Source organism: Argopecten irradians, chromosome 8, assembly GCF_041381155.1.
Source record: "Argopecten irradians isolate NY chromosome 8, Ai_NY, whole genome shotgun sequence".
In the NCBI taxonomy this organism is placed as follows: domain Eukaryota; kingdom Metazoa; phylum Mollusca; class Bivalvia; order Pectinida; family Pectinidae; genus Argopecten; species Argopecten irradians.
Genome location: NC_091141.1, coordinates 18,699,602 through 18,727,499, shown reverse-complemented (window position 1 = coordinate 18,727,499; position 27,898 = coordinate 18,699,602). Strand labels below are relative to the sequence as shown.

At 36.2% G+C, this 27,898-nt stretch overlaps 2 protein-coding genes across 3 annotated transcripts; both read left to right on the top strand.

Annotated features, from left to right (window-relative positions):
• Nucleotides 1-2: 2 nt before the first annotated feature.
• On the top strand, nt 3-11,503 carry LOC138329585 (protein arginine N-methyltransferase 1-like). Of its 2 annotated transcripts, none has more exons than XM_069276669.1 (9): nt 3-101; nt 1,685-1,846; nt 2,010-2,165; nt 2,722-2,785; nt 3,046-3,194; nt 3,765-3,852; nt 4,896-5,162; nt 7,162-7,286; nt 10,003-11,503. In XM_069276669.1, exons 1-9 carry the CDS (start codon nt 84-86, stop codon nt 10,084-10,086), a joined length of 1,113 nt encoding a protein of 370 aa, XP_069132770.1. In that variant the 5' UTR covers nt 3-83; the 3' UTR covers nt 10,087-11,503. The 2 variants fall into 2 exon arrangements, with proteins under 2 accessions (XP_069132770.1, XP_069132769.1); XM_069276668.1 differs by having other exon boundaries at nt 5-125.
• Nucleotides 11,504-22,881: 11,378 nt separating this feature from the next.
• Nucleotides 22,882-27,871, top strand: LOC138329764 (uncharacterized). The gene is made up of 6 exons (XM_069277054.1): nt 22,882-23,570; nt 24,217-24,362; nt 24,818-24,893; nt 25,422-25,533; nt 26,794-26,944; nt 27,401-27,871. The coding sequence occupies exons 1-6, from the start codon at nt 23,504-23,506 to the stop codon at nt 27,869-27,871; spliced, it is 1,023 nt and encodes a 340-aa protein (XP_069133155.1). The 5' UTR covers nt 22,882-23,503.
• Nucleotides 27,872-27,898: the final 27 nt, after the last annotated feature.

Below are 27,898 nucleotides of genomic sequence, written 5' to 3'. Positions count from 1 at the left end.
TTCCGGTTTAGTACAGCCCAAAATTATTCACACTTTTCGATGACGTAGTTCCCGGCCATGTGCGCGCTTCACAAGGGTTCAAAATGGCAGAGCACATGGAGGTACCACTGAAATGCGTCGATTCGGTATTCGTAGAAATGACATATATCAGTTTTAGTTTACTGTTTAATTTCGCCAGATTGATTAATGTTGTTTAATGCATCTTATTATGTGTTTTTAATGAGAGATCGTTCTCTATTTGATTTGTTTGACATTGTTTTTTTCGGTACCACTTCATCATATATTTTTGAATGGATCCGTGTATTTTTTATTTCTTTGTTAGCGAAGAAAATGGCTTAACTTCTATGATATCGAGTTTTTTTATGATATCATTCCTAATTTAATTACAAAAACTTGCAAACCGCGTTTTAGATTGGCCAGCGTGGGTCGTAATGATGCTTTATATTAGCACATGGACCCGACACAATGGCCAATGTCTGAAAGTGGGTATCTCATTACGCAATTAGTCGATCACGTTTTACAATTTACAGGATGTCATGTTTTACATTTGTTTTTTGTTTTCTCAAAATACATTCGGTGAAGCCAAAATCTCGATTAAGGGAATTAATTCCATCTTGTCGAAAGACGTATACATACATTTGCATGAATGCACATGTATGTAATGTAGATGCATATGGCCAGACTTACGAGACTGGGGACCTACACATTAATACATGTGTATTTAAATGTACTATGGCCTAACTATAACATGTCGAGGAAAGCCTCCAAATTGCGTATTATACACAAACTAGCCAATTATAGTCCAATTGGAGTATGGATTTGTTACTAAAATGGCCTAAATCAATGAAATCTAAACTTATGCTATATGTTAAAAGAAATCGTGTTAAAAGATGCCAAGATCAAGTAAAATTTACCAAAATTTGAGCATAAGATGAGAAGAAGCGTTTGTTACATAGAAACTTGATGCAACTTTTCAAAGTATTGCATCTATTTTCATTTCTTAATTTTCCGACTTGCAAATAATTCCCATTTTGGCATTTGTGTAGTGTTTCATGCTTAGATAAATGAGATTTTGGAAATATTTGGACCATGTTCATTTTAAAGCATTTTTGTCTCTTTTTAGTAACAAATCCATGTTCCAATTGGGATATAATACTCTAGTTGGCATATATATACGCAAGATACTGGTTTTTACCAATCTGTAAAAGGCATTGCAGCCACTGTATTGATTAGTGGTTAAGATGTCCCTACAATCCTGTAGGCCTTCACCTCTGGGTTTTGAGTTTGAATCATTGCAACTGCCCAGATGGAAAATTAGTTTAGAGAAAAAAGATATTAATTACAAAATTACATAAGATTTGAGGAAAAAAAAGCTATAAGTGTTCATAATCTTCAGCTTTGTGTCTCAAAAATTTTGCATTTCATTATGATAATTAACAACTGGATATAATAAAAAAAAAAGTACAGAAAAACAGCAAGATGTCTGATGACAATATCTGAAATTTGGTATCACAATCATAATTATTTATTATACAATAACCGATTAATGGTGATTATTGGTCAATTTTGACATTCCATCTGTCCATTTTCAGAAAGAAAAATGGTATTAAGTGCACATTAGAGAGAGAATGGTATTCGTACACTCATAAAGTCAGGTTAACAGTGTTTATTTATTTGTTTGTAGACTACACCAACAACAACCACCACTCCCACGACCACCTCCACTACAGAGGAAGTGCCAACCTGTAATGGTGATGCTGGCCCCCGACCTGCTGGAAAGGACAAAGATGACATGACATCCAAGGATTACTACTTTGATTCTTATGGTCATTTCGGTATCCATGAGGTAATTGATAACAATGGTTAATTATTAGCAAAGTTCAGTCCTTAGTCGAATATATATCGGTAATACAGCTGAACAGATCTAAAAAAATTGAGAATTCATTTTGTCTCAATGATTATCAATAGATATTGTAAAAGTTGTAGAGGTCATCTTTTGTTATTTACAGGAAATGTTAAAAGATGAAGTACGGACACTGACCTACAGAAACGCTATGATACACAACAAGCACCTGTTTAAAGGCAAAGTTGTCTTAGATGTTGGTTGTGGTACTGGGATCTTGTGTATGTTTGCTGCTAAAGCCGGCGCTGCCAAGGTTATAGGGGTAAGTCTATAATAACTTGAGTGGCCTTAAAGTGAATAGTCGGGCAAAGAAAACCAGTCTAAATGCGTTCATTGGCCTTCCAAAAGTTCTCACATATTAATACGACGGTCAAGTTCTGCTTACATTTCCCAGTTCTGACCATTGAAATAAATAAAAGTTGAAGCATTGAAAGCGAGGCTGCGTGGAAATGTAACCACCGGCATAGTCAGCCGGGAGGACGTTTTAGGATTCCTATACTTAAAATTAATTTCTTCGTACGCAGACAGATTTTGACGAGAGATATTCTATTTGTATTTCATAAGAAATTATACTGGATACATTCACACCATTTTTACCGACTTTAGCCATCCTTGCCCGACTGTTCACTTTAAGTGGCATGTTCGGTTCAAAAACATAATTTCAAATTGCATACATGCATGTTGATTTTCAGAGGAAAAGTTTTAGATTTGTGTATCAAAGCTATTGAAAGTCACCATTCTTAACTTGCTTAAATTTAATGTAAAAGATAATCAAGACTTTCTACCTTAATCACCATTATAATTTTCTTTTTCAACAGATTGACTGTTCCAGTATTATAGACTATGCCCAGAAGATCATGGAGACAAACAATTTTGATAAAAGTAAGAGCATCATGTTTCACACAAAATTGTGTTTTCTTAAGTCTTATAAAAAATATCAAATTTATAAGAAGTGTCTCCAAATTTGAAGAGAGAAAATAATCTCTACTGAACATCACATTCACACTGACAAAATTGTTGCAAAGTCCAATGAGCAAATGCTAGACAGTTTCCCATCGCAAAAGTGAGGTAGAAATGGGTGTAGATTTAAAGGTAGCTAATATGTGTTGTAATCTAAGGGTGATGATTGTTTATATTTACAGCTGTAACCCTGATCAAAGGAAAAGTGGAGGAAGTGACATTACCTGACGGTATTGAAAAGGTTGACATTATCATCAGCGAGTGGATGGGCTACTGTTTATTCTACGAATCCATGTTAAATACTGTGATCTTTGCCCGTGACAAGTGGCTGGTAGGTTTCACATCAAAAAATTATTAAAACTGATCCATTGAAATAATGCTATTATATTGGAGTAGCTTCCACATGCATATTTTAGTGTACACTTTTGTAAGAAATGTTTAAGCAGATAATATTAAGTATGCCTGTTGAATCGTTCCTTTCTCTCCCCCTGCGAGTAAGGCTGTTGAATTGTTTATTTCTCTCCCCCTGTGAGTAACGCTGTTGGATTGTTCATTTCTCTCCCCTTGTAAGGCTGTTGAATCATTCATTTCTCTCCCCCTGTAAATAAAAGTTGTTGAATCGTTCATTTCTCTCCCTCTGTAAGGAAGGCTGTTGAATCGTTCCTTATCTCCCCCTGTAATTAAGGCCATTGAATCATTCCTGTCTCCCCTTGTGAATAAGGATGTTGAATTGTTCCTTTCTCTACCCTTGTGAGTAAGGCTGTTGAATCGCTTCCTCTCTCCTCATTTGAGTAAGGCTGTTGAATCGTTCCTTTCTCTCCCCTTATGAATAAGGCTATTGAATTGCTTCCTGTCTCCTCATGTGAATAAGGCAGTTGAATCATTCGTTTTTCTCCCCCAGAAACCTGATGGTCTCATCTTCCCTGACAGAGCAGTACTCTACGTCACAGCTATAGAAGACAGGCAGTACAAGGATGAGAAGATCAACTGTAAGTCTTAATGCCTTTTTAGGGCCTGTAAGTCTTATTGCCTTTTTAGGGCTTGTAGGCTTTTTAGGGCCTGTAAATCTTATTGCCTTTTTAGGGCCTGTAAGTCTTCTTGCCTTTGTAGGGCCTGTAAGTCTTATTGCCTTTTTAGGGCCTGTAAATCTTATTGCCTTTTTAGGGCCTGTAAGTCTTATTGCCTTTTTAGGGCCTGTAAGTCTTATTGCCTTTTTAGGGCCTGTAAATCTTATTGCCTTTTTAGGGCCTGTAAGTCTTATTGCCTTTTTAGGGCCTGTAGGTCTTTAAATTGCCTTTTTAGGGCCTGTAGGTCTTATTGCCTTTAAGGGCCTGTAACTTGTAGTGTAAGTCTTATTGCCTTTTTAAGGCCTTGGTACACTTTCCCAGTAGTGTTTTGATTTTGAAATATCTACTCATTTTGTAAAATTTTACCAATATGATGAAGAACTGATGCTGAAACAATGTTTTATCCATTTAAGGTTAACAAAATAATGGCAGTGTAGTAATTTATTGCCTTTTTAGGGCCTGTAATTTAGCTTATTGCCTTTTTAGGGCCTGTAGGTCTTTAAATTGCCTTTTTAGGGCCTGTAGGTCTTATTGCCTTTTAGGGCCTGTAACTTGTAGTGTAAGTCTTATTGCCTTTTTAAGGCCTTGGTACACTTTCCCAGTAGTGTTTTGATTTTGAAATATCTACTCATTTTGTAAAATTTTACCAATATGATGAAGAACTGATGCTGAAACAATGTTTTATCCATTTAAGGTTTACAAAATAATGGCAGTGTAGATTGTTTTAATATTTCACGTGCCAAACATCTGTATGTTGTTTTAATATTTCATTTGTCCAACCTCTATCAGTCTGTAAATTTGCTGGAGGAGCTTAAATTTTCATGGAATTCAAAGATGTGCAACAGAGCCTTACTATACGGTTTGCTTCTGATTAAAATTGGGGAAAATAACAACAAAAAAGCAGTATGTCACTAGAAAAGAAAAGGCTTTGAAATAATAAATATACTGTAATTTACTATTGACAGGGTGGGACTGTGTTTATGGCTTTGACATGAGTGTGATCCGTAAGGTAGCCATTTCTGAGCCCCTGGTGGACGTCGTAGACCCAAAACAAGTGATTACCAACTCATGTCTTGTGAAGGAAGTAGATATCTACACCGTCAAGGAAGAAGATTTGACGTTCAAGGCTCCATTTCACCTTCAGTGTCGCCGTAACGACTATGTTCACGCTCTTGTAACCTTCTTCAATATGGAGTTCACAAAGTGTCACAAGAGGACCGGTTTCTCCACAGGTAAAACATACACATACGTTTGTCTTAAGATGGTTCGATACAGTTAGGCCTGAAAATTTCCCCTCGTTTAATTTTCTTTAATATTTGCCCACTGAAAGATTGGTTGATAAACTGTTTATTAAGACTTTTATTTTAAATTTGACCATGCGGTTTTGGAAATATTGTACTCTCAATAACCCCACTTTACAGTCTGTTTTTCTCAAAATACAATTTTACACACATATTTTCAAAGCTTGGTAATAGACTGAAATATTACAAACAACAACATTTTTCATCATTAATATTTAAGTTTATATGGCTATCAATGACCTCTATGTAGTTTCCACTCTTAAAAATACATTGATTGTGAAATTTTTATGGAAATGCATATAAATGAGATCTAAAACTAGCGAAATTTTCCATTTGAATTTCAACTTAAAGTACATAATTTGAATAAACATTTGATCAAAATCTATCTTTCTGTCGTCAAGATAACTTAGCTTCAATAGTCGTTTACCCAAATATTCAAGCAGAAATTTGATTTTTGGCTCCAAAATTATAGCCTTGAAAAGCGTCTACGTGACAATGATCAAAGTTGATGACTTCAACTCGATCACAAAAATGTCGATAAAATTGATGTTGTTATACACAACTGTATACCTTTGTATGCTTTTTGAAGTAACATCTGCATACATAATACATGTAGATATATATTTAGTATCCGAAGTATGTAAACTGAAACAGATTTTTGGATCCTCAAGATTACCTGTACTATAAGTAGGCAAACGAACATCTCTTATTCTGAATCCTCGATCTACGTTCAGTTGATTAGATAGGGAATGAATTTATTGTCTATACCTACATATATATACATGTTTAATTTCTATATCAAAAATATAATACTGTTGTTGACACTAGCTGACATTTGCTAATCAGTAAGATAACTGATCAACTGAACCACAGTACTTCATCATTTTCTCAAAACAGGAGCCGTTATCTAAATAGGCTTACAGTACATGTAGTTATGTTGTATCGTACAAATACATGTCTAAATAAAGTCCTGTTTCCCGAAGATGTTGGTGCTTATTGAAAATCATATTCGTTAAATATGATGCAATGTACATGTAGACTTCTACATACGCAATATTCATGAAATAGTCTTGTACAAATTGAAAGAAAAGTAGGGGTAGGGCGATGGAGAGACGAAAATATTTCTGTATCTGTAGCTAGTTGTATAACTAGAGGATGACTCGACAAAATTGAACTATCTTGATTTACTTGTATCTTTCTTAAAACACATACATGTATATTTACGAGTGTTAAAATAAATTTAAAAAGATACAAATTTAAAGATACAACGACAACATTTTAAGTTTTTGGAAGCTACACCTACCGGCAAACTTTGATTTTCACCCAATATCAAGCTTTCTTTTAGCTGTTGTTTATCGACTATACTATCCTGATTTTAATGTTAATAGGTAAGATACCGTTAGGTGGATAACATATAGATCACTATTCTTCATTATCTTAGTCACAAAAGTGTTTTCATGTGCAGTTCCGAATTCACTTATTGACCCGAGGAGGTCCGAGCTAACGGTGCATTCGATCACTGTTTAGAACGCCCTTAACTGATCTTTTATAGTGGTTTCTTCAGACAGGCAATTATATGTGCACTGAACTTCCAATTTGAAAAAAAAATATTTTGAAAATTATTTTATAGGCATAAAGATAGGCATAAAATGAATAAGGAAAGTTTTATGTTTTTGCTTGGAGGGAAGAAATTAATAATATATTTCATCATTCAATATCCATTATTTGAATACGGTAAATTCCATCAGATTTTAAAACCTGTTTTGTATGGAGAGTTTTGCAAGATAATTAATTGAAATCCTTGACTCGATTTCTCCAGTCTGATCTCCTTGTGTCCTTTTACATAAGGAAGGGAGGCCGTTTAAGTTTTAGTTTATTCAAATATATTAAAATTTTTAGTTAAATGTCCTGTATTATCTCCCTTGTGCAGCTCCAGAGGCCCCCTACACCCACTGGAAACAGACTGTGTTTTACTTCGACCAGCTAGATCTGACCGTGAAGAAAGGAGAGGAACTGTTTGGCACCATTGCATTGGAACCCAACAAAAAGAACAATGTAAGTCTAAGTAATACAAAAACACTATCTTTTGTAAGTCATAGTAATACAGACACACAATCTTTTTGTAAGTCATAGTAATACAGACACACAATCTTTTTGTAAGTCATAGTAATATAGACACACAATCTGATTCTAATGTAAGTCTCAGTAATACAGACACACAATCTTTGTAAGTCTCAGTAATACAGACACACAATCTGGTTCTAATGTAAGTCTCAGTAATACAGACACACAATCTGGTTCTAATGTAAGTCTCAGTAATACAGACACACAATCTGGTTCTAATGTAAGTCTCGGTAATACAGACACACAATCTGATTCTAATGTAAGTCTCAGTAATACAGACACACAATCTGGTTCTAATGTAAGTCTCAGTAATACAGACACACAATCTGGTTCTAATGTAAGTCTCAGTTATCTGACACACTATCTGGTTCTTATGTAAGTCTCAGTAATACAGACACACAATCTGATTCTAATGTAAGTCTCAGTAATACAGACACACACTGTCTGGTTCTAATGTAAGTCTCAGTAATACAGACACACAATCTGATTCTAATGTAAGTCTCAGTAATACAGACACACAATCTGGTTCTAATGTAAGTCTCAGTAATACAGACACACAATCTGGTTCTAATGTAAGTCTCAGTAATACAGACACACAATCTGATTCTAATGTAAGTCTCAGTAATACAGACACACAATCTGATTCTAATGTAAGTCTCAGTAATACAGACACACAATCTGATTCTAATGTAAGTCTCAGTAATACAGACACACAATCTGATTCTAATGTAAGTCTCAGTAATACAGACACACAATCTGATTCTAATGTAAGTCTCAGTAATACAGACACACAATCTGATTCTAATGTAAGTCTCAGTAATACAGACACACTGTCTGGTTCTAATGTAAGTCTCAGTAATACAGACACACAATCTGGTTCTAATGTAAGTCTCAGTAATACAGACACACAATCTGATTCTAATGTAAGTCTCAGTAATACAGACACACAATCTGGTTCTAATGTAAGTCTCAGTAATACAGACACACAATCTGATTCTAATGTAAGTCTCAGTAATACAGACACACAATCTGGTTCTAATGTAAGTCTCAGTAATACAGACACACAATCTGATTCTAATGTAAGTCTCAGTAATACAGACACACAATCTGATTCTAATGTAAGTCTCAGTAATACAGACACACAATCTGATTCTAATGTAAGTCTCAGTAATACAGACACACAATCTGATTCTAATGTAAGTCTCAGTAATACAGACACACAATCTGATTCTAATGTAAGTCTCAGTAATACAGACACACAATCTGGTTCTAATGTAAGTCTCAGTAATACAGACACACAATCTGATTCTAATGTAAGTCTCAGTAATACAGACACACAATCTGGTTCTAATGTAAGTCTCAGTAATACAGACACACAATCTGATTCTAATGTAAGTCTCAGTAATACAGACACACAATCTGGTTCTAATGTAAGTCTCAGTAATCTGACACACTATCTGGTTCTAATGTAAGTCTCAGTAATACAGACACACAATCTGATTCTAATGTAAGTCTCAGTAATACAGACACACAATCTGATTCTAATGTAAGTCTCAGTAATACAGACACACAATCTGGTTCTAATGTAAGTCTCAGTAATACAGACACACAATCTGGTTCTAATGTAAGTCTCAGTAATACAGACACACAATCTGGTTCTAATGTAAGTCTCAGTAATACAGACACACAATCTGGTTCTAATGTAAGTCTCAGTAATACAGACACACAATCTAGTTCTAATGTAAGTCTCAGTAATACAGACACACAATCTGATTCTAATGTAAGTCTCAGTAATACAGACACACAATCTGGTTCTAATGTAAGTCTCAGTAATACAGACACACAATCTGGTTCTAATGTAAGTCTCAGTAATACAGACACACAATCTGGTTCTAATGTAAGTCTCAGTAATACAGACACACAATCTAGTTCTAATGTAAGTCTCAGTAATACAGACACACACTCTGATTGTAATGTAAGTCTCAGTAATACAGACACACAATCTGGTTCTAATGTAAGTCTCAGTAATACAGACACACAATCTGGTTCTAATGTAAGTCTCAGTAATACAGACACACAATCTGGTTCTAATGTAAGTCTCAGTAATACAGACACACAATCTGGTTCTAATGTAAGTCTCAGTAACACAGACACACAAACTGATTCTAATGTAAGTCTCAGTAATACAGACACACAATCTGATTCTAATGTCTTAAGCTGTGATATTGTCGAGCTATTCTTTGAAACCTTCGGTTCCCTTTTACTTTGACACAATTACTAAAAAACCCTTCCTTATAGTTTCTTGTAAAAGTTTGTTGTTCTCAGGAATTTAATAATGTGATTTGTAAATTGTAGTGCATGTACTCATTTTGTCTGGGTTTTAAAGATTCTCCTACAGTAACCGGAATCTTTCTTAGTAATGAGTTTACTTTGGTGACCAATCTATCTTGTGTCCGAAGTTGTGGTATTGAATATAACAAATTTGTCCTGTATCTGAAGTAAGTTATGGTTGAATGTGACAAATCTATCTTGTGTCTGAAGTGGGATATTGTACTGAATATTTTTGCCTTTTAACATACAACACTTGTTCAGGATCTTATGTGATGCTGTAGAGTTATTTTAACTTGTCCTTTTGTCTTTTTAACAGAGAGACCTGGATATCAAGATTGATGTAGATTTCAAGGGTGAATTATCCGAGATGAATGAGAGTATGGCCTATAGGATGAGATAGGAAACTACGGCAAGTTCAGCGACATTTAAATCCATTTTTCCACCATCGCTGTGGACTCGGGAGGACCATCATCTTTCCCTTACATGATGAATGTGGTAGTGGATGTTACAGAACTCCACATTTAATGCTATATTCTGAACAAAAATGACTTGTACTTGAATAAACACTGACCCCAATGTTTATGGGGGGAAAGGACGATTAGCATCGTCAATAGAAGTGTAAACAAAATAGAGATCTATCATAGCGTTCTAAAGCTCAGAGATTTGAACAAAGATTAAAATTTCTGAAAATATTTGTATGCAAAAGGTGCATACATAGTCATCATTATTTTGCTTTTTATAAAGAAAAATAGTCTTTTTCTGGGCCATTGGGCGTTGTTTTAACTGCCAGTGACAATGAAAGTTAAAAGCTAATTTAGTCTGGTTGCTTGTTGCTGGTTGTTGGTGATATTGTCTTGTTGTATTGTGTACCAAGCAAATCTTGATGTGATGGGACATTTATTTGTTAGGGAATGGAAATGACTTTTGTCACTGATAAGAAAAGGGACATAACTTTTGTCACACAAGAAGGAAGGGACATTTTAAACTCTGGTCCCTGTAACAACGTGGACAGAAATCTTTTAACTGACATTATGTGTTGGCCAAGGAGAAACTATAAAAAGTAGTATTCTACACATTTTCAGGTTTTGTACTATACATGAAATTAAATGTTGAGGTGGGTCCATCACACTGCAATGTTCCATATTTGGTAACACTGACTGTATTTGTTATATCTCCATGCATCAACATCTAAGGAAAAAATTTTGTCATTATACAGAATTTGTGAATAATGTTTGCATTTGTTTCGATTTGTATCATGCAGTTATGTTGATTCCACTGTGTACTGGGTGAGCGATGTGAGTGTGAATGAGTACCATATGTGTGGGTGTGTGGTGAATTACAAGTGTCATGTAAGTGTATCGCATGTATGACATAGCCTGTAATGGTCTGGTATAGATGAGCAGTATTCATGGAATTTTCACAACTGCATAGAAATGATCATGTAACCAATTGTGATGATTACAGGAGTCCCGTTTTGTATGACATGTACTTTGCATGAATGATCACTGCTGACACAGATTGGGGACAAATGCGACTTTGGCCATTCAGACTGGTACTCACTTATAGAGTTTGGCCATAGATGTACCTGTATGAAAATTGCCCAAATTGAAAGTACAATGTAGTCTTCATCTGTTCTGGAATTTTTCACACATGATTCACTGTATGTGATGCTGAACCATTTTGTAACCCTTACAGTGATGTGAAAGAATGTATATTACTGATGTTTTAAACACTAGTGATTTTGTTGCATTGATCATAGTTTATACGATATACACAACTGATCAAATAAACTGCCGAGGTCAGTTAACAATCCATTACTTCAGCTTTTGTCTTTATTTCTCTCAAATGTTTGGATGGGTATGGCGTATGTTCGTCTTTCTCGAGTAAGTAATGATCTCTTGTTTGGACATAGAAAATGAAGGAATCTTTTCTGTCCATCCTTCCACCTTTTATATGGGGGTGGGGGCCTCCCATTCTTACACGCTCCAAAATTTCTGTTACACTTGTATGCAGTTTTAAAAAATACATCTAAAGTACAGAAATATGTAAATATTGTTAACACAGGCATCAGTACCTTATCAAGTGATTTATCTTCTCTAACTCAATAATTGTTTTTTCAGTTTTCTCGAGGATAAATTGCCAGCAAATGTTTACATATGTTACAGAACTTTTGGAGGGCAGTGTATACTTAAGGCACTATCTCTTCATACATGAAATTTGTATACAGAACTTTTGGAGGGCAGTGTATACTTAAGGCACTATCTCTTCATACATGAAATTTGTATAAAAACCAAGTTTGTTATTGCTTTTTCACAAAAAGTACCTAGAATCGAAAATGTCCCCATAGTTCTGCTAATATTATATTTAAGATATTAGCCATCAGGCCTAACTTTAGATATTACTGTTGTGTAGCTTGTAACTGCCATTTGCATGACAAGGTTAAAAAAAGACTTGATGCTATGAATTTGTAAAGTTATAGGAATGCTCCATGTACCAGCTATAGACATTAAACGTACAGAAATATGTTCCGAACTCTGTGAACTTGTTTTCCTGAAATGTACAAAATTTACAAGCTACACCATAATGCAATACCTAATGTTAACCATAGTGCTAACATATTTTTAGCCAACCATCAGATGGTGAGCTATTCAAATCACCTTTCGTCCGTCCGTTAATAATTCCTGTTATTCCCCGCTTTCTCCGACACAGGGGGATATTAATTTGGGTTTGTCCGTCTGTCTGTAACAATAAATGTAACAGATGCCAACCGATTTTCTTCAAACTTAGTAACAAGGTTAAATGCCTTAAGGACTCTGCGAAGTTGGATTGCAACTTTCAAAGAACCTTATTTAGCGGAGTTATGGCCCTTGGCTTAAAAAACAAGAGGCCCATGGGCCTTAACGGTCACCTGAGTTCAGATACAGAATGAAACAAAGACATGCATATAAACACTATATATTTGCCCATCAGGCCCTTGAAGTCAGTCAGTGATTTCATAAATTTGACTTTTTAATCTATGAAGATTATTTGGTTGCATCAAATCTGTGAATTCAGAAGAAAGTTTTTTGAAATTTTGACCCCTTCTGGCCCCTGGGAGTCTGCCAGGACCAATATGGATATGATATTCTTATCCAGGTTGACTAATTTCCTATGAAAACTAAGCAAATAATGTTCCTAAATGTGTTTTTCCTACATAAACTATAGTAAATTTGACCCCCTCCCCAGGGGAAAATCGGAGATCCCAGGGCCACGAAATTCACAAATTTTTGTAAAGGGCCTTAAGACCTTCCAATCTATCAAGAGTATCTGGCTCCATCAAATCTGTGAATTCAAAAAGAAGATTTTTGAAATAACCATTTTGACCCCTTTTGGCTCCGCCCCTCTGGCCCCTGGGGGTCAGCCAGGACCAACATGGATATGATGTTAAAATGCTATTTCAGACTAATAATTCTAACCCAGTTTGACTAATTCCCTATGAAAAATAGGCAAATAATGTTCATAAATGTGATTTTCCTATATAAACTGAAGTAAACTTGACCCCCCTCCCAAGAGGGAAACATGAGACCCCGTCATATTATTCACAATTTTGTAAAGGACTTTAAGACCTTTCCATCTATGCGGAGTATTTGATTCTACCATTTCCAGTATTTAAGAAGAAGATTTTTAAAGTTTTAGCCTATTTGCCCCTTTTGGCCCCGCCCCTCTGCCCCAAGGGGGTTGACCAGGACCAATATAGATATAATATTAAGATGTTATCTCAAGCTAATAATTCTAAAGAAGTTTGACTCATTTCCTATGAAAATTGAGCAAAAAATGCTCATAAATGTGTTTTCCCTTAATAAACTATAGTAAACTTGACCCCCTCCTCAGGGAGAAACGTGAGACCCAGGGTCATATAATTCACAATATTTGTAAAGAACCTCAAGACCTTTCCATCTATGAAGAATATGTGATTCTACCATTTCCAGAATTTCAGAAGATTTTTAGGTCATCTGACCCAAAGGGTCAGGATGACCTATAGTCATCATGCACCGTCCGTCGTCGTCCGCCGTGCGCCGTGCGTAAACTTTTCATTCAAACAACTTCTTCTCAATAACCGTAAGGCCCAAAGTACTCATATTTGGCCTGTAGCATACTTGGATGAAGGGCTATCAAAGTTGTGAAAATAAATGACCTTGACCTACTTTCAAGGTCACAGGGGTCAAATAGGCTAAAATCTTTGAACGACTTCTTCTAACTAACCAAAAGGTCCAGGGTACTCATATTTGGCCTGTAGCATGCTGGGATGAAGGGCTACAAAAGTTGTGAAAATTAATGACCTTGACGTACTGTCAAGGTCACCTGGGGTCAAATAGGCTAAAATCTTTGAACGACTTCTTCTAACTAACCGAAATATCCAGGGTACTCATATTTGGCCTGTAGCATGCTGGGATGAAGGACTACCTAAGTTGTGAAAATAAACGACCTTGACCTACTTTTAAGGTCACAGGGGTCAAATAGGCTAAAATCTTTGAACGACTTCTTCTAACTAACCAAAAGGTCCAGGGTACTCATATTTGGCCTGTAGCATGCTGGGATGAAGGGCTACAAAAGTTGTGAAAATTAATGACCTTGACGTACTGTCAAGGTCACCGGAGGTCAAATAGGCTGAAATCTTTGAACGACTTCTTCTAACTAACCGAAAGGTCCAGGGTACTCATATTTGGCCTGTAGCATGCTGGGATGAAGGACTACCTAAGTTGTGAAAAAAATGACCTTGACCTATTTTTAAGGTCACCGGAGGTCAAATAGGCTAAAATCTTTGAACGACTTCTTCTAACTAACCAAAAGGTCCAGGGTACTCATATTTGGCCTGTAGCATGATGGGATGAAGGGCTACAAAAGTTGTGAAAATTAATGACCTTGACGTACTGTCAAGGTCACCGGAGGTCAAATAGGCTAAAATCTTTGAACGACTTCTTCTAACTAACCGAAAGGTTCAGGGTACTCATATTTGGCCTGTAGCATGCTGGGATGAAGGGCTACCAAAGTTGTGAAAATAAATGACCTTGATCTACTTTCAAGGTCACAGGGGTCAAATAGGCTAAAATCTTTGAACGACTTCTTCTAACTAACCAAAAGGTCCAGGGTACTCATATTTGGCCTGTAGCATGCTGGCATGAAGGGCTACAAAAGTTGTGAAACTTAATGACCTTGACTTATTATCAAGGTCACCTGGGGTCAAATAGGCTAAAATCTTTGAACGACTTCTTCTAACTAACCGAAATATCCAGGGTACTCATATTTGGCCTGTAGCATGCTGGGATGAAGGACTACCTAAGCTGTGAAACTTAATGACCTTGACCTACTTTTAAGGTCACAGGGGTCAAATAGGCTAAAATCTTTGAACGACTTCTTCTAACTAACCAAAAGGTCCAGGGTACTCATATTTGGCCTGTAGCATGATGGGATGAAGGGCTAAAAAAGTTGTGAAAATTAATGACCTTGACGTACTGTCAAGGTCACCGGAGGTCAAATAGGCTAAAATCTTTGAACGACTTCTTCTAACTAACCGAAAGGTCCAGGGTACTCATATTTGGCCTGTTGCATGCTGGGATGAATGGCTACCATAGTTGTGAAAATGAATGACCTTGGCCTACTTTCAAGGTCATAGGAGTCAAATAGACTAAAATCTTTGAATGACTTCTTCTAACTAACCGAAAGGTTCAGGGTACTCATATTTGGCCTGTAGCATGATGGGATGAAGGGCTACCAAAGTTGTGAAAATTAATGACCTTGATGTTCTTTCAAGGTTACAGGGGTCAAATAGGCTAAATTCTTTGAACGATTTTTGTTAACTAACCCAAAATCCAGGGTACTCATATTTGGCCTGTAGCATGCTGGGATGAATGGCTACCATAGTTATGAAAATGAATGACCTTGGCCTACTTTCAAGGTCATAGGAGTCAAATAGACTAAAATCTTTGAACGACTTCTTCTAACTAACCAAAAGGTCCAGGGTACTCATATTTGGCCTGTAGCATGCTGGGATGAAGGGCTACAAAAGTTGTGAAAATTAATGACCTTGACGTACTGTCAAGGTCACCTGGGGTCAAATAGGCTAAAATCTTTGAACGACTTCTTCTAACTAACCGAAAGGTCCAGGGTACTCATATTTGGCCTGTAGCATGCTGGGATGAAGGACTACCTAAGTTGTGAAAATAAATGACCTTGACCTACTTTTAAGGTCACAGGGGTCAAATAGGCTAAAATCTTTGAACGACTTCTTCTAACTAACCAAAAGGTCCAGGGTACTCATATTTGGCCTGTAGCATGATGGGATGAAGGGCTACAAAAGTTGTGAAAATTAATGACCTTGACGTACTGTCAAGGTCACCGGAGGTCAAATAGGCTAAAATCTTTGAACGACTTCTTCTAACTAACCGAAAGGTCCAGGGTACTCATATTTGGCCTGTAGCATGCTGGGATGAAGGACTACCTAAGTTGTGAAAATAAATGACCTTGACCTACTTTTAAGGTCACAGGGGTCAAATAGGCTAAAATCTTTGAACGACTTCTTCTAACTAACCAAAAGGTCCAGGGTACTCATATTTGGCCTGTAGCATGATGGGATGAAGGGCTACAAAAGTTGTGAAAATTAATGACCTTGACGTACTGTCAAGGTCACCGGAGGTCAAATAGGCTAAAATCTTTGAACGACTTCTTCTAACTAACCGAAAGGTTCAGGGTACTCATATTTGGCCTGTAGCATGCTGGGATGAAGGGCTACCAAAGTTGTGAAAATAAATGACCTTGATCTACTTTCAAGGTCACAGGGGTCAAATAGGCTAAAATCTTTGAACGACTTCTTCTAACTAACCAAAAGGTCCAGGGTACTCATATTTGGCCTGTAGCATGCTGGCATGAAGGGCTACAAAAGTTGTGAAACTTAATGACCTTGACTTATTATCAAGGTCACCTGGGGTCAAATAGGCTAAAATCTTTGAACGACTTCTTCTAACTAACCGAAATATCCAGGGTACTCATATTTGGCCTGTAGCATGCTGGGATGAAGGACTACCTAAGTTGTGAAAATTAATGACCTTGACCTACTTTTAAGGTCACAGGGGTCAAATAGGCTAAAATCTTTGAACGACTTCTTCTAACTAACCGAAAGGTCCAGGGTACTCATATTTGGCCTGTAGCATGATGGGATGAAGGGCTACAAAAGTTTGTGAAAATTAATGACCTTGACGTACTGTCAAGGTCACCGGAGGTCAAATAGGCTAAAATCTTTGAACGACTTCTTCTAACTAACCGAAAGGTCCAGGGTACTCATATTTGGCCTGTAGCATGCTGGGATGAATGGCTACCATAGTTGTGAAAATGAATGACCTTGGCCTACTTTCAAGGTCATAGGAGTCAAATAGACTAAAATCTTTGAATGACTTCTTCTAACTAACCGAAAGGTTCAGGGTACTCATATTTGGCCTGTAGCATGATGGGATGAAGGGCTACCAAAGTTGTGAAAATAAATGACCTTGATGTTCTTTCAAGGTTACAGGGGTCAAATAGGCTAAATTCTTTGAACGATTTTTGTTAACTAACCCAAAATCCAGGGTACTCATATTTTGCTGGTGGCAAGCTGGGATGCAGGGTTACCATAGTTATAAACATGGATGACTTTGACCTTCTTTCAAGGTCACGTGTCAATTAAGCTAAAATCTTTTAACTACACCTTTTAATTAGCCGAAAGGTCCAGGGTATTCAAATTTAGTCAGTAGCATGCTGAGATAAAGGGCTATCAAAGTTGTGGAAATGAATGACCTTGACCTACTTTCAAAGTCAAATATTCCAAAATCTTGAATTTTGAACTTCTTCTGAAGTTCTACCAGTGTGATTTAGCTGAAACCTGCATGAAATGATCCTGACATGGTCCCGACCAAGTGTTGTTATATTTTATGTCAATCCAAAATCCAAGATGGCTGCCACAGATGATCCAAGATGGCTGCCACAGATGCCATCTTGAAAACACATTTTGAACTTCTTCTCAAGTTCTACCAGTGCAATTTAACTGAAACTTGAAACATGAAATGCGGCTGATATGATCTTGTCAAAGTGTTGTTATATCTCTGGTTGATCCCAGATTGAAGATGGCTACCATGACACCATATCTAATTATTTTCCTATAAAGCTATTGCCAAGATAGTAATGGCCCTGCAGGTAGGGCGTAAGAATTGTACCTGCTGCCCCTATTGCATGATCGTAAAAGGCGACTAAATTTAGGATCTTTTCTTTTCTTTCTCCCTAAATTACTTTGTTCTTCCTAGATTCTCCCTTGACACCACCTCACTTTTGGCTTTTGGTTGAGCGCTCGCCCCTGTGAGGAAGGCTCTGGGTTCTGTCCCCTGGCCGAGACACACCAAAGTCTATAAAAGTGGTAGTTTCTGCTCCTGCTTAGCGCTCAGCATAACGGGAGTGGGACGACTGGTTTGCCCGTTGTCAGTATAATGTGACCGGGTGGGGTGTGTTGCCTGGTGTCTTCGGCGGCATGCTTCAGTGATATAGCACTATAAAAAGGGCAACAGTTCCACTATACAAGAAGACACAACACGAATATACCGCAGTCTCCCAAAACACGCACCTCGCACAACATACACGCAACACACCGCATACATGGGAGGCCGTCCTTACATGACCATAGCTGTTAATAGGACGTTAATTAATCAAACAAACAAACAAACAAGCCAAGATAGTCAGATGACCGTTAAGGCCCTTGGGCCTCTTGTTTAAGTTATAGCCTATTTGACCCCTTTGACCCCGCCCCTAAGGCCCCTGGGGGTCGGTCATGGAAAATTGGTTAATAGGATTCAATGGCCATCTCATACTGATAATTTTGACAATATTTGACTCATTTCCTATTACAAATGATCAAATAATACTCAAAAATGTGTTTTCCCTATATAAACTATAGTAAACTTAACCCATTCCCCAGGGGGAAACCTGAGACCCCAGGGTCATATAATTCACAATTTTTGTAAAGGACCTTAGGACCTTTCTATCTATGACGAGTATTTAATTCCATCACATCTGTGAGTGGAGAAGATAATTTTTGAAATTTTAGTCAATTTTACCCCTTTTGGCCCCTCCCATAGCTCCCTGGGGGGTGGGGACCATATAATTCACAATTTTGATTGGCCTTATGCTTTAGAAGGTTTGTGCAAAATTTCATTGAAATTGCTTCAGTAGTTTTGGAGAAGAAGTCAAAAATGTAAATTGTTTACGGACATACGACGCACGATGGACGACGGACGACGACGAACAAAAGGCGATTAGAAAAGGTCACTTGAGACTTCGTCTCAGGGGACCTAAAAAAAGTCAGTTTCTGCCACTTCCGTACAATAACTGTAATAATTATTTACCGATTTTCTTCAAACTTGGTCAAAAGGTGAATGCCTTACATGTAAGTGCCTGGCCAGGTTCGATCAACTCTTTCAGCGGATGTTATTTATCAGAGTTATGGCCCTTAAATTTACTACAAATGTCATTTCCCTATAGTTTTCTGCCAATACTGTATTTAAAATATTAGCCATCAGGCCTAACTTTAGATATTACTGTTGTGTAGCTTGTAACTGCCATATGCATGACAAAAAAAGGACTTGATGCGTATGAATTTGTAAAATGTTGGATTTTAATGGTTAAAAACATTTGTTACCTGTCTCAAAGTTCATACATCTATGTAGCTTCCCCTAGGGCCCCAGTTGTACATATTGCATTTTCGGACCGATCGGTCTACAAATAAGATGGCTGACCACCCGTCAAGATGGCCATCTTGGATGTTGGTATCTGAAGTTTGTTACCATTGTTTCTCAGAAAGTACTGAAAGGACGATGTCTCGTATTTCATATGTTGGTTCACCTAGGGCCGTTGTTGTGCATATTGCATTTTGGGACCGATCGATTTCCAATATGGCCGACTGGCTGTCATCCTCGATACTCCAGGGGTTCTGATCACTTACGATCTCTACACCCCTGGACTATCTCGTAGTAAAACTGGAGGCAACAGAACAGAACAGGTAATTTAGTCCTTTGATGTACATCAAAAGAGCCGTATAACGGTACATTGTGGTTGACTGTGTGGCTTTGAAGTGGGCGTCGCTCTCTCTGTAGTCTTCAAAGGAAATCTTTGCAGGTCTGTGATTGGTTCAGATCTGTTCACCTGAGCTGCCTTCAGTTTTACTATGAGATAGTCCAGGGGTGTATAGATCGTAAGTGATCGGAACCCCTGGAGTATCGAGGATGACTGGTTGTCATCTTGGATTCAAAGTGTAATTGTCACAGTTTTAAAAGTGCGCATTGCTATATATTTAAAGTTGGAACTCGCCGATACCGTTCTGGTATCGGGCCAGGTCATCTCCAAATTTCCGACTGCTTACAAGACATTGCCCTGAATTGGTCTTTTCAACTTACATTTCAGTGGCGTAGCGCCCGTGCATGCTTGCATGCTCAAGCATGCAAAAAATAATCTGACTTACATTTTTGAACAGTCAGAAAAAACCACAACATTTGAATACACGTAACGCTACAGAATATAAATTATGTGTTATAAGACTCTCTTTCATATGTGGATATGAAGGATAGGGATATTCTACCCGAGGGTCACAAAATGTAGTAAAAACCCGAGGCTTGCCGAGGGTTTTGCAACATTTTGCGATCCCGAGGGTAGAAATATCCCTATCCTTCATATCCACTCATGAAAGAGTATTTTTCTTTCATACCACGACGTTTTACTGCAATTTTACAACTATAATATCCCGCCATTTTGAAATAAAATTCGAAGAAAATCCACGACTGGAAGTCAATTTCCATACATGAAAAATTACGTGATATTTTCAACACAAATTCCGTTGCTTGCATCTTTTATAGTAAAACCAGTCAATTTTGTGAAAAAAATGTTAAGATTTTAACGAGGAAATAGAGATTTTGTTGACGCCGTGACGTCACGAGGCTTTATTGCATGGGTAGCCATTGCCCTAGACCAGCCAGTATTACACGTGTAGGTATGAAAGAAAAAATACATATGATATGCCCAACTGTATGCCTGACATAACTTTGTGCACATTTGAAAGACTTGAAGATTGGCCATTCTGGAAATTTATTAGAATAGTCTATATATTTCCGGTTACCAAGTTGTTAAATATGTTTGAATTTTTGTCGAAGACAATATTAGACTTAAGCTAAAGAAGAAGACTTCTTCACCAAAATCCCTCAAGCAATTGTGGATTTTGAATCGGGAAACATTTACGAATACCAAAATAAACAACATCGCATGAAAAGTTAGAAATATTCTAAAAACATATAATCATCTTAACAATGATAGCAAAACAACTTAATTAAAGCAATTGCAACATGTTCTTGGCCTTAGTAACGAAAAAGTGAATTGATCAATTTTGGTTCATTTCCCGCCCCGTTAAAACGCGTGTTAATCCGTGATTTCCGGTGTCACGAAATAGTTGACTTTTATTTTTGTCGAATATGAACAGATTTTTTATTTAGAAAAGAATTTTTGTTGTTGGAATTGTTAGAAATAGAACAGAATAAGTAGAAAAATAGGTCATTAATACAATATGTTTTTTATTGAGGTGGCCGAGGACTGGCCCCTTCTTACGCAATTCCCACCATTTTGACAGTGGTCTTTGACTCGCTGTCATAAATAAAACAACACGTAAACTTAATTTTAATTTTGTTTAAAATATTCTCCATAAGTTTTTCATCAGTTAAAATAACACAAAATTCTCCCATTACTAACTAATTTAATATTTACAGCCAAAATCCGTGTTTTTTGTTCGAGCACTTGTCACGGGAGTCTAGTATGTATACAATGTATATAGTTTTGCATGGTTATCACCTAAATATCATGAACCTCCATTTAACCATTGGTATATACGTTAAAAGTTACCAAAGAAGTAAAATGGTTACTACATTGTAAACAATTTCCCGTCAGCTTTATACCCCCTACCGGGGCTTCGCCCCTGGACCCTGAGCAGAGGGCTGTCGCCCCCTGCACCCCCAGGCATGCAGGCCTATCCAGACCTAGCTACGCCGCTGCATTTACCTACTCATAACAAACATTCAATCAGGCATGCCTCACGTTATATTGTGTCAATACAGTAGATTCTTTTACGCAAAAAAAAAAAATCCCTCCTCCTCGCCATTTTCTTGTAGTATGCAGTCGCCTCTAATCTCGACGGATCGCTGTAATGGGTAGATAAATTATTCATTTGTTAAAAAGACTAAGGTAAGTGGCCGATTCTCGGTGGTCAGTCTGAATCGGAGATGACCTGGCCCGATACCAAACGATGCCTTTGAACTGCATAAAAATGTTTCAACGTCAGTTTATCATACTTGGTAGAATAATTTTATGAAATACTAATCCAAATTTGTTTCTTTTAAGAAATCCCGAATGAGATTGCAGCCGAAGCCTCGTTCATGCATATTATTTCGGCCACGAAGCCAGTATGATTTTTTAATTAGATGATTTTCAATATGTTTGTCATAATAGGGCTTATGTCGTCTTAATGACGGCACTTTGCATAGATGTGTAGGATGATTTCAAAAGGAAAATTATCGCTCTTTCCAACGGTAGAAATCGTTTTTATGACGATGTAGAAATGTGTTTTATAGCCGCTATTAAAGGGAGGCGGGTTAGAAATTTTGAGTCTGAGTTTTCCACCCTTCTCGTATATACATGTGATAGTATCCATGTACTCTAATGTAGAGCATGATTTTTATCGTTTCTTAATCTAGGCCTCTACAACGTCTAAAAATGGTCTTAGGGCACTCTGTTGGGTCCATGATTCACTTTGAAATCACGAAGTTTTTCCCGCGAAAATTAACGACTGGTACGTCTATATATAACTATTGATCGAGCGCTTTGGCGCCAAAAATTAGTGATATTAAAAAAATTCCATATCACTACTAGATCTAAAGATGTGCTTTTTCCAAATCTATAATATATAATGAACTCAGACACGTAGTCCATAGTGATACCGATCATGTTAGGTAATAAATTTTATAAAGGTGAACTAGTAAGTTACACGTGATGTACTGACTATCTTTCGATGTTGTCATGTTTTATTTTTTGGGTTAATGTTCAATTAGAGGATATAGAATCTAGTTCTAGTCTATTTATGAAAAAAATGTAAGAGAATATTGACATTTTTCTATATTATCACTTTAAATAAGCCTTAAAGAGTTTTGGGGCAAAGAATATGAAAGAATCGGAACACGTCATAATACAAATCTCGAGCTCCAAATTCAAGAATGACGTGGAGTGCTACGTCAACATATTATGACGTTACAATATATATTGTGGCATTAATAATATTCATGACTTCCCAATATAATGTGACATTATTTTGTGATAGAGCTTCAACAGCCTTAAAATGCAACAAACAATACAATAATTATAGTTTGCGCAATTTTTCTATTGCTGTTGAATAGTAGGCTATTGTACGTTTTCTTTATCCCGAACCTAGACGGAACCCCAGCTTTTTCTCTTGCAGCGATAGAGAAAATTTCGTGACGTCAATTTATTACGTCATACCTGAGGTAGTGGATGGGTTTCTTCAGCCAGTATATTTATTTCATGGTAAACAGAACTTTTATTAGTAACGAAGTTCATAATACCAAAAAACCAAAACAAAAAAAAACTTTTCATCGGGAATAATTTTTTCATTGAAAGCAGTACTGTATAAAATGTTGTTCAAATCAAAATAGCAAAGATAATCGATGTTTTAATCGTCGAATTCAGTTTCCCTATGAAGAGCCTCAAACAAGATGACACTTGACAGTCATTTTTTGAATCTGAAATGTGCCGTAGTTCCTGCCACTGAAACGAAAATTTGTGAGTATTTATATCTTAAATTGCAATATCTAGTTTAACAAAGCCTAATTCAAATAGTGTCCCTCATTTTAGGCTATTAGTTATGACATCATTTAACTGTGTTAATTTCTGTAACAACATGTGCTGTAGAAACGTTTATTGTGAACGTGTTGATCCATCAAGTTGATGCAAAGGTCAACGGTTACAGGTCTCTGGTCTTGTAAAAGTTGGATGGCGATTACAGTTTAAATTTTTGGTTGCATGTTAATTTAAAATATGACGACAATAGCATAAAGACTTAGCTTATTATTTTGTTTTATTTGCTGTATTCAGTATGAATTTCACATGCTTTAATCAGTGACCGTGTAAATTAGGTATCATCAGCCGCGAGGCCTACTGAATAGACTAAGCCACAGGAGTTTAACGTTCGGTGAAATTAAAAATACTCCCTATACTATCCCCTAGGGTTTATATATTATTGACAGAACGTCAAACTCCTGTGGCTAAGTACACATTACACAATCACACAATGTTAAAATGTGTTCTCACGTTTCTTTCTCAAATGAAGCAGCAAACGTTTGTGTGAACCTAGATTTAGAACCAACAGATAGCCTATTTCCAGCTTGTATACGAAGTCTCAGTAATTTTGCTTTATTGTTGTATATAGTGATGCCAAGAGGATCAACATTCCAGATGAGAGTACGACGTCGTCAATCTGATGCCAAATGGCGTGCAAGTGTTGCGACCTGTTACGAAACGCTAAAGAACATAATTCCCAACAGGGATAAGATGCCAAAGCGGAAGATTTCAAAAGTATGCAGACAAATTGCCTAGGCTATAATATGAATTAGCATGTTAGGCCTAGGCCAAATGCATAATAATGTGCATCTTGCGATGCATATGACTTATGCTTCAAATTTTGCTATTATTGTTACCAGACACAATCTATGGCGGTTATGTCAGAAAAATACCCATCTATTCTGTTATCCTCCCCTACCCCACCCCTGTGACATCTAATATATGTTTCTGATTATGTATATGGGATGTTTGAAAATTAATATTGGATGTTTGAAAATTGTATAAGTTCATATCAACATTGTCTTCAATATACATGTATGTAGGTCATCAAGATTTTTAATTGGAGATTTTTACTTAAGGAGATTTGGTGTTACATTGACAAGATTTTTACTTAAGGAAATTTGGTGTTACCTTGCAAGATTTTTGAGATTTGGTGTGACATTGACAAGGTTTTTTTTTATCACATTCAGGCACTGATCCTGCAGGAGACAGAGAACCACATTGTGAACATTGAGAATAAGTTCAGAGACTTGTTAGAGGAAAAAGGTAAAACAATGTTTACCGGTAGTTAATTTGTCAATTAATTGTATGCCTATTATTATACCTATATTTAAAATCAAATTTATACATATATCTAATATTTTGTATATTTAATATTAGATATATGTAGCCTAATATTTTGTCTTCTCTTCAAATGAGCTAAACCGAACTAGACCTAGACTTCTGTTGAAGCGATTGTTTTCGGTTCCCCTGTAAATGTATAACCATTAATCTGAACACATTACTTCGATTTCATAGAGTCATTAAGTGGGACACTGCAACTGGGTCATCATAACCTTCATATTTTGTGTAAGAATTACAGAAGGTCACATAAGTAAATCATATTTAGGTCAGAATTCCAAGTACTGGTGTACTTAAAGCCTCATTTTTAAACCTTTATGAGCAGACATGCATTTTACAATAAATAAATGTGAAATTAATATTATACTATAGAACTAAATATGGTATATAAAATAAGATTTTTTTTCTCAAATATGCATGACCTTTAAATGCAGTGTTCTTGGATAATTTCAGCAAAAGCAAAGGGAAAGTCCTTGGTGATGCAGACAGAGTACGGATTTGTAGAGGCTAAACTAGAAGATATACGAAAGGAATTCTCAGTCAAACAGGAAAACCTCTATCTACAGTAAATAGTTGTAATATAGATATGATGTGTCTAATGAGTTTGTTATACATATATTTATCACATTATCCGCCTGATATCCTGTGATTTCGCCTGTGTCACTAGTGTAATATGACCTGGGGCGATTTTCATTGGCTAGAAATTCATTGTGACGTCAGACAGAAACAATAAAATGACAGCAGGAAAAATATGATGTGACGTCAGGTGGAATGGTGGCCTGTGCTTGATTTTCAGAATACATTTTGAAATGCTTTGTTATATAGGTATTTGTATTTATGTGATGAAAAGTATCTTAAATTTGTGTTCTTTTCATATGAGATTTTATGAAACTCGTCTCGAAGTTTTAATTTTTGCTCGCCAAGGCTCACAAAAATAAAAACTTCTTAGACTCGTTTCATAAAATCTCATATGAAATGAACACTCATGTCAGATCCTATGTATATATATGATGTGTCAAATGAGTTTGTTATATAGATATGAATGATGTGTCTTATTTGTTTGTTATATAGATATGATGTGTCAAATGAGTTTGTTATATAATATGTATATGACGTGTCTAATAAGTTTGTTATATAATATGTATATGACGTGTCTAATGAGTTTGTTATATAATATGTATATGACGTGTCTAATGAGTTTGTTATATAATATGTATATGACGTGTCTAATGAGTTTGTTATATAATATGTATATGACGTGTCTAATGAGTTCGTTATAGATATATGATGTGTCTAGCTAAGTAATTTGTTAGTTATATAGATATGATGTGTCTAATAAGTTTGTTTTATATATATATGTGATGTGTCTAATAAGTTTGTTTTATATACATATGTGATGTGTCTAATAAGTTTGTTTTATATATATATATATATATATATATAATGTGTCTTATTTGTTTGTTATATAGATATGATGTGTCTAATTAATTTGTTTGTTATATAGATATGATGTGTCTAATGAGTTTGTTATATAGATATGATGTGTCTAATAAGTTTGTTATAAATGTGATGTGTCTAAATTTGCATATAGAACAAAGGAAACGGAATTTGAATAGTTAATGAAATCATGCTTATCATATAGTTCCACGACTATTTGATCTTATAATTTGACGGATTCTAACAGTAAGATTCTCAAAGTATCTTTTATAACACTGTTTTGAATCATTATAAAATTTACTGAATAAGTAACTTGATCACTTTGAAAAATAAAGAAATATTTTTGAGTCTTGACAGATTAAAATATAATTGTGTCATTGTTTTACAGAAATTGTAGCCAGCGTAAGAAGAGTAACATTCCATCAGATCTAGAACTGGGACTAATTGATCTGAGGTCATCCATGTGTAACTTATCTGTGGTTCCAAGTGACTGCCTCCAAGAGTTTCTAAACTCTTCAAATAGCAATGACTTTTGTGAGGTACAAAACTGGTTTTTGGAATTTAATTCTGATGAATATGACCTTGATTATAATAACATAAAAACATACCAAAGACTTAGCACAAATTTTCCACCCACAGTTCATAAATATAGACTTTGGTAAATGTGTTTTTTTTCAGTAGAGTATGATATTATTATCTATTGGGTCAGAAATTATGTAAGTTCATGATCATTATCTTGACATTTTAGCTTCTTTTTAAACTCTTTATTTAATATTCACTTAAATATCATAATAATAATCTTTAAAAAATTATTACCGGTATCTCGAGTGTAGTACAGAGGCAAATTTGACGTGATTAGGACCATGTGGTAGATAAGCCTTTGGCTTAACATGTAAATCTATCCTCAATAAATAAAGTTTATTATTATTATTAAGGAAAGTTGTGTAAGGAAAGTTGTTTAATAATTGATATTAATAATTCGCTTATCTGAATAGACCCTGAACAAAGAAACTAGCAGAGAAGATACAAAACCATCAGAAAACCTGTCATCAGAAGCCTCCACAGAAAGCCTTCGAGGAAGAGTGGAGAATCTTAAAGTTCAGCAAGACCTTGATGTCGCAGCAGAATGTCCGACATTGCCTCCAAGAACACCAGTCAAATCTCGACGGGGTAGACCAAGTACCAGGAGGCAAATGGGCCAATATCGATTTGAAAGAGTAGTCTCCCCTGAACATTCCAACATTTCTGAGAATTGTAGTAGCTTCACATCGGAGAATTTCCACCGAGGTCAGCATGATGTGCCATTCGAGTGCAATAGCTTCCATCGACGAGATAAGACACCATCACAAACCAGAAAACGTGGACATGATTCTAGTTCTAGGTCAAGGACACCAGCACGGTCAACAAAACAAGCAAGTCTCTGGGTTTGCAAGGTCCTTCCTGGGTACAAGGGGGTCTTAGTATAATATTGGAATGGACATTCAGATACAAAA

Coding starts and splice junctions, on each gene's coding strand:
- LOC138329585 (XM_069276668.1), top strand. CDS start 84: ATGGCAGAGCACATGGAGGTACCACTGAAATGCGTCGATTCG. Junction 126..1,684: donor CACTGAAATGCGTCGATTCG/GTATTCGTAGAA, acceptor ATTTGTTTGTAG/ACTACACCAACAACAACCAC. Junction 3,853..4,895: donor CAAGGATGAGAAGATCAACT/GTAAGTCTTAAT, acceptor TACTATTGACAG/GGTGGGACTGTGTTTATGGC.
- LOC138329764 (XM_069277054.1), top strand. CDS start 23,504: ATGACACTTGACAGTCATTTTTTGAATCTGAAATGTGCCGTAGTTCCT. Junction 24,363..24,817: donor CAAAGCGGAAGATTTCAAAA/GTATGCAGACAA, acceptor TATCACATTCAG/GCACTGATCCTGCAGGAGAC. Junction 24,894..25,421: donor AGACTTGTTAGAGGAAAAAG/GTAAAACAATGT, acceptor GGATAATTTCAG/CAAAAGCAAAGGGAAAGTCC.